This window comes from Populus nigra, chromosome 12 (assembly GCF_951802175.1).
Source record: "Populus nigra chromosome 12, ddPopNigr1.1, whole genome shotgun sequence".
NCBI classification, from domain to species: Eukaryota; Viridiplantae; Streptophyta; class Magnoliopsida; order Malpighiales; family Salicaceae; genus Populus; species Populus nigra.
In genome coordinates, this window is record NC_084863.1 from 7527571 (window position 1) to 7534992 (window position 7422).

Here is a 7422-nt window from a genome sequence, read left to right on the forward strand (position 1 = left end):
GTTGTTCATGAGTCTATGTATATATATATATATGCATGAATTAATTCGTTGTTTATAGAAAAGGGTGGTGTGGGCATTTCATTCAAGGTAGAATGTATAATTAATTACATACAGCATAAAGAATCATGGTCTATTAATCATAATTTAATGTATATTTATATATATATATTCAGGTATAACAAACGGTTTGGTGATAACTACTTGGGAAAGTTGGCATGAGTTTAAAGAGGAAACACCTTTCCTCCTCCTCGCTCTTCCTCCTCCTACCTAGCTCACCTTGCCTTTCCTTCTGTTATACAAATAAAGGCCAATCTTCAAATGGATTGCTCAATTTGTTGCTCTATGCCATTGATCTTAAGGCCTCCAAGGAATACCATTTGCGGAGCATGCTACGAGGGAGCTAAGAGCGTCATCACCTTGATGAACAAGCTTGAAAGTGATGAAACAGCTGACAAGGCCACCAATTCTCTTCCTTCTTCGCCAAATCCGTGTAAGGCAAGCCCTGCTTTTCTACTAGCTAGTTGATTTATTTATTTGTTAATTAGTTAATATATATATATATATATATCCATCAATGCAGTAGACACATGCCTTTAGCGATATTTAATCAATGGCTAAGAGTTTCCATCAGCACCACCTAAAGAAAGAACACAAAGATCACTGATTTGAGGTGTATTTCTAGGTCCTAGCTACAATTCTTACAATTGTACAACTGCTCTTTTCTCTCTCTTTTTCTTCAGCCTCAGCCACTTGCTAATATTCCAAGATGGATGATTAGTATGAAGGATAGAGAATCTGAACTGAATGAGAAGATAAGTTTTCTCAGTAGCTTTATTGCCTTATTTAAAGATCAAATTCTCACGGACATACAACTCAAGCCTGGCAATGATGGGCCTTCCATATCTGCACACAGAGCATTACTGGTGAGCTCAAACACAATATGTATATTTCTATTATTATCTACGGAATTCGAAGGTGAATTCTATGGGAATTGCTCGGAAAGTGCTCCTACCTATTAATTGCTTGGAATATACATTCGATCTTGTGTCCAATGCTTGTCGAAAAAGCATTCTTAAGCAATCATGTCTTGTAATTAACTGTGTACTTGTTGTCCTTGTAAACGCCCAGGCAGCAAGATCTGAAATATTTAAGAACATGCTGGACTCAGATGCCTACAAAGCTCCTGCAAGCGACACCATAATGCTCCCTGAATTGAACCATCAGGAGCTTGAGTCTCTATTAGAATTTCTTTACAGTGGAAGCTTGCCTAGCGAAAAGCTGGAGAAGCATGTCTACTCATTGACCCTTGCAGCTGACAAATATGATATTCCATACCTGCTCAAATTTTGCGAAAGGCATATGCTCAGATTCCTGAACTCATCTAATGCTCTTGACGTGTTAGAAATCTCGGATACTTGTTCCAACAAAACACTAAAGGAGACTGCCTTGAATTTCATTGTAAAAAACATGGAGGATGTAGTTTTTTCTACTAAATATGAAGCTTTTGTAGCAGAGAACCCACATTTAGCTGTGCAGATTACGAGGGCTCTTTTGATGGATGTCAAAAATAGAAGAAATAGTGGAGTTTGATCAAAAGAGCATCAAAGTATTCTATAAATTGACGCCACATTCAAATGTGCACGATTCATCTTTATGCGAAATAAATTACTGAGAAGTTTATTAATTTAAAACCACACCCCGTTATTCTCACATTTCACATTTTAACGATATAAGAGGTTCTTATAGTATTGATTTTTTTTTTTATTGAGAATCTTTTTAACATGACACATGAATTATTAATTTTTACTTTGAGTCATAATCCAAAAGATGAATAACCTTTAAATTATGATTCAAAGTTAAGAATGGCTTTTTATAAATCATGTCCAACATAACCTTAGTTTATCACAAACAAAAAAAAGAAGTTAAAATGACGGTAAATTAAAACTATTTTTTTATTAAAATATTCAAAGAAACCTTTTTGAAAAAGAAATATAGTATGAGTTAGAATCAATAAATTAAAAGTTAAAAAATTTAACTTTGGAGGAAACCAAAATGTTTACTCGATTTTATAACTAGTTTTTTAATTAAGTGAAATATTATTTCTATCCAATCATATTTATAACTATTTTTTGTCAAAATTCAAAAAACAAGTTAAATCAGTTTATAAAATGCATGTAAAATATAATCTAAGACACTCTAGTAGGTAGGGCAATTACATCATTATAGTTAGGTTTGTTAGAAAATAGAGGTTTCCTCGTTAAAGACGAATAAAATTTGATTAAATATTTTATTTTTATTTTTACTCATTTTCATCATAGCAAATAATTAGCAAATATTACCCTACAGACTTCTAATGTCATTAAACCTTCATCTAAAACTTGAAATTCACGCGCACACATATTTTCTTAATAAACACTTTCATACTTATGCTTTTCCTAATCTTTTTTAGTTTAAAGAATGATGACATTCAATAGTTTGATATCCCAAGGGGTATAAAAAAAGCTAATATTATTATTTTTTATTTAAATGTCAATCTATCGATTAATCATAATAAGAGAAAATATAATTAGGAATTTAACCCCAAGCAGATAAAAGAAAGTAATAAATTACATAAAAATTGAAAATAAATTGTATATATTGGACTTACTATTATTTTCAATTGATAAATGATCTATTTATAATTTTACAAAATCAAGTTTTATGTAAACTATAAATCATAGTTTTATACAAACTTCTTTCATAGACAATGATTTTTTTAACATGAATCGTATTACAATTCATACTTTCTATTTGTGTACCTTCTTTTATAAATTATGTGTTAGAGCTACAATTAAATTGCGACATTCATCAACGTCAACTACTAAAGACTCTTGTTCAAATAGAAATTGATTGTCGATCAATAACTTGAATCATCATCTTCTTAGTCGATGGTCAATCTTAGCTATCTTCACTGGTTTACTCAAACTACAAAATGCAACGCTACAAATATTGATCAAATGATACATGGCTATTTATTTTTGGTATAAATAATGCACCTCTATATTCATTTATTTAGAGTAAATAATGGAATATCAACATGCCTATTTTTGTTCCTAACTATTGAGGCTACTTTTTATCTTGTTAATTGGGTGGCATGCTTTCAGTTATTGTTGAACTGCTTATTTTCTTTGGTCTAAGTTTTTTTTATACTACTAGCCTTGTGTATTGGACAACTTTATCTTATTTATGCTCTTGCTTGATTTTTGGCTTGCTTACATGGTTAGCCCCTACCTTTGTCTTTTTAACTTGTGGGTGGTTGCTTAATACAAAGTTGCTTATAATTTGCACAATGACCTTTTCTATTTTTGTGTGTATTTTTTTAGGAACATGTATTTTAAGTTGTTTAGGATATAAAGTGACCTTCTTAGCGGATGAAAATGGTGTTTTTATTAGAACCTTTCATGCTCTTCATGTTAAGGTCCTTTTTTATAGAGTTATTATGTCATTAGCAAATATTTACCATTATGTATTATTGTTATTCTAATTAGCACAATCATATCTAGCATTAATCATATATGTGGTTGATCTTTAACACTACATGTTAGCAATCTAGAAGGTGATTGTCATTGTTGATTACTAACAAACTAACTAATCTTTTATTATCCCAGAACTTATTCTCTTGGTATGTCATATAGTCTAGCTTTATACTTCATTACTTGTTTGTTTAGACGATACATCTTTTGAACTACATTTTGGTTAGCCGACCTTGTTATCATTTTTTTTTAAGTCCAAGAGATGCTAATGATTAATGATCAATTCATCATTCTTATCACTGAGTTTAGATGACTTTTATTGTGGCTGATATTTATTCCATTCATTATCAACAGACCTTTTAGGCCTAAAGGTCTTAAACTTTCGTTGCTTAATCTTTTTAGCTTTTTTACTCAAGTCTTCCTCCTTTAGGTAGAATTGTATGATAAATGGATCACTTGTAGACTTCCTAGGGAGTTTTTTCATGATTTTCATGTGCCGACTCTTTAGATTTATTATAATCGAGATACCTCTTTTTTATAATAGTATGAGTGCTAACTCTAGCCTTTGTATATTTCTCATTTACCAAGAAGTCTTAATGTAAAAGCAACAAACCATTATTACCTTAAAAACTGAGTCATTATCCACATTTATCTTTATTCTCCAAGAAACAAATATAAACAACTTTCAATGCCATATGGATTCAATTCATAAAGATGACACAATTATTGGTTTTATATTTCCATGATTCATGCCACATATTATAATTATTCCTTTACATTTGTTCAATAATAAGGATTATGTTATCGCTAAAGAGTCTGGTTTATCCTTCCCTGATCAACTAGTTGAATATCTCTTTGACTTTCTTGATGTCAAATTAAGTATTTTTTTTATTTTCAGGATTTCTTAATAAAATGAATCGAGTTTGGTTTGTCTTTCCCTGATCAATAGGTCAAATATTTCTTCCCTTATTAGCTTTTTTTGGATTTCTTAATAAAACAAGTTCAAATAGTTTTTTCTTTGTAAGTTTTGTAATCTATAGTAATTGTTGTTGAAGTTATTGAAACTCCTTATTAGAGTCTTAATTGACCTGAATTGGCAATCACAACCTTGTTAAAGTAGCCAATTAGGTAAGTTCCTCTAAATGGTTTTTTTCCTACTCCATTAACCAATATCTTTTTATATTAGACAATGTCATCTATAAGAGTATAAATACTTAGATATATTTGGTCTCTACAAACCCTTTTTTTATATTCCATTACACCCCTTTCAAAATTAACTTGCACTCTTACTCTATTATAGTTGTAGTGTGCATGGTTTTCAAAGTCCTAAAACAAAGGACAAAACTTTTTATAGACTCCCCTTGGTCATAGTCTATCTTGGCCAAGTCAATAATGTTACCTTAGGTTCAATTATATAAAAATGCTTGTAAGAACGAGCCTTTATAGACTCCCCTAGGTCATAGTCTATCTTGGCCAGGTCAATAATGTTACCTTCAATTCAATTATATAAAAATGCTTGTAAGAACGAGCCTTTATAGACTCCTCTAAGTCATAGTTTATCTTGGCCAGGTCAATAATGTTACCTTCAATTCAATTATATAAAAATGCTTGTAAGAACGAGCCTTTATTTCTTCCTAGCTATTATTAGAGTCAAGTGGTAGTGTAGAAAAATAGTGAAATACAATCTTGGTCATTAATGAATCAAATAACATTAGTTTTGTTAAAGGATAAACAACACCATTGTCATACTAATTATTGAACTAAGCAATATTCTCCCTTGTTAATTAGTTGTGTTCCCTAAAAAACTATTTAAAGTCAACTATTGTGATTCCTATAGAAATTGGATGTAGCATGTCAATCCATTAAAGATATGGATGATTGTATATAGGTATGGATGTACATCTAATATTAAACTTTATCTCTCTAAAATATTAGGCTAATTCAATTCTATTAATTCTTTACCTACCTTGCTGGTTGCCAATAAGTCCTTAGAATATAGAAAAATTGAGATTGCGTTATAAAAAGTAGTCTATAGGGACACTAAACTACCTAAGTACATGTTATGTTTTTATAGATAAGATGGTTAAGACATGTAATTTGCTTGAGACTACCTATACACTTGTGGCGTAAGTGGTACCTCGTGAACAATCATATGCCCAAATTAGACTGACCTTGTTATGGTGTCTATTGTGTGGGCATGTGATACCCAGAATATGGTTGAAAACTTTTAAACATTCTTATTAAAGTGCTTCTTATCAAAGTATATCTTAGGACTTGGCCCCCAAAAAAGTAGCCAAAATGAGAGTATAATCGACTCTACTTAAGTTTGTTTTGGATTTGATTGAACTGCTTGGTTATTTTTTTCATTTAACTACCATAATATTATTATGGTAAGTTATTTTATCAATATTTTTTATTTATAGTTGAATGAGACTTATATCAACATTAAATAGACTTAAGTTCTTGTAAATAAACATACCTTTAAAAGGAGCCACCACTAACTGCCTAGAGTTTGGCTAAACTTGTTAAGATCATTTAATCATGTCATTAGGCTTTAAAAAAGGATAACCATGAGTTTGTGTTGAAGGTATAGAAACACCAACATACCTACAGGTAGTTAATAGATGCAATGATGTTGGGAAATATGGTATTGTTGTGGACTTTATTAGGGCACTATGGTTTAGGTCCAAGTGTAGTTCTTTGTTGATGTTAAAGATCCATCATATGGCACATTTGATTAAGGTTGCTCTTTTAGCTTTTGTTTTTATAAGTTGTCTTTAGACTTCTTGTGGCTAGTGGAATGATCTCTATCAACTATGTGGACTAGCTAATCGTCATTCATTATAACCATGTTTTTACCAAATTGTTTTTTTTAAGATTACTAATATGTTATTTTTTAACAAATTAGTTCCACTAGTTATTGATTGATTGAAATGAAAATTTATTGATCAATCATTTTTTATCTATTAATCAATCATTAACTCTTCGATTAATATGCTACATGTTATTTGTATCTTCTTTTCAATGAAAAAAAAATTATAATTAGGAACTTTATACCAAGAAAAGGAAGGCAATAGCCTCACAAATCAAATAGAGTGTGTAATTTCTAACTTGGTTCAACTTCAATCTCATTTGTTTTCATAATTTACTAAAAAACATAAAGTGAACAACAACTTCTCTTGATCAAATGATATATGGCTGTTTATTTTTGGTATAAATCATACATAATAATGTTCTCTTTTATTCCTCCATGACTTTTTAAAAATACTAATAGGATATCATTTGACCAACTATCATGTAGTAAGAGAATTCACCTTTTAAAACAAATAGAAATTAAACTATTCATGTAGTTTATATTGAGAATTTATTTTTCATAGTTTATCTTAGGATTTCAACTGTGATTACTAAACACATCCACTTAACTATCAATTTAGTATTATAAAAGTTCTATTTATCAAACTTTATTTATTAAAATATGGATTTAGATCCATTTATCTTATATTTAATTCCATATGCACTGTACATCTTGGAATTTTTTTAATGTTTAATCGGTACTTTTTTTATAATTTTTAGAGTAATTTGATATTTGCTCATTAAATTATTCGTGTTGTCAATAATTGATCTCTTGCTTTTATGTTGTCCATCATTGATGCCTTGCATTTATGTTATCCTAATCTTTATGGGTGTATCTGTTAAATAGTTAATGCCACATATGCTTCCTCCTAGCTAGGAAAGAAAAGGATATACTTTTTGTTTAGAATTATGATTATGGATCACGAGTAAAAATGAAGTAAGCATATTGCGATAGTATACTCACGTGTTATAACCGGAAAGAAAGTTTGTCTGGCCTTTGGTTTTTCTAATTTTTACATTCTTTGTGTTAAATAAAGTGATTGAAAATACAAAATAT

At 30.0% G+C, this 7422-nt stretch overlaps 1 protein-coding gene across 3 annotated transcripts; it reads left to right on the plus strand.

The window, feature by feature from the left end:
* On the plus strand, nt 1–1691 carry LOC133669366 (BTB/POZ domain-containing protein At3g56230). 3 transcript variants are annotated; one of them, XM_062089466.1, is made up of 4 exons: nt 1–87; nt 174–495; nt 741–923; nt 1129–1691. In XM_062089466.1, the coding sequence occupies exons 2-4, from the start codon at nt 319–321 to the stop codon at nt 1588–1590; spliced, it is 822 nt and encodes a 273-aa protein (XP_061945450.1). In that variant the 5' UTR covers nt 1–87; nt 174–318; the 3' UTR covers nt 1591–1691. The 3 variants fall into 3 exon arrangements, with proteins under 3 accessions (XP_061945450.1, XP_061945449.1, XP_061945451.1); XM_062089465.1 differs by having other exon boundaries at nt 51–495; XM_062089467.1 differs by having other exon boundaries at nt 51–490.
* The last annotated feature ends 5731 nt before the right edge of the window (nt 1692–7422 follow it).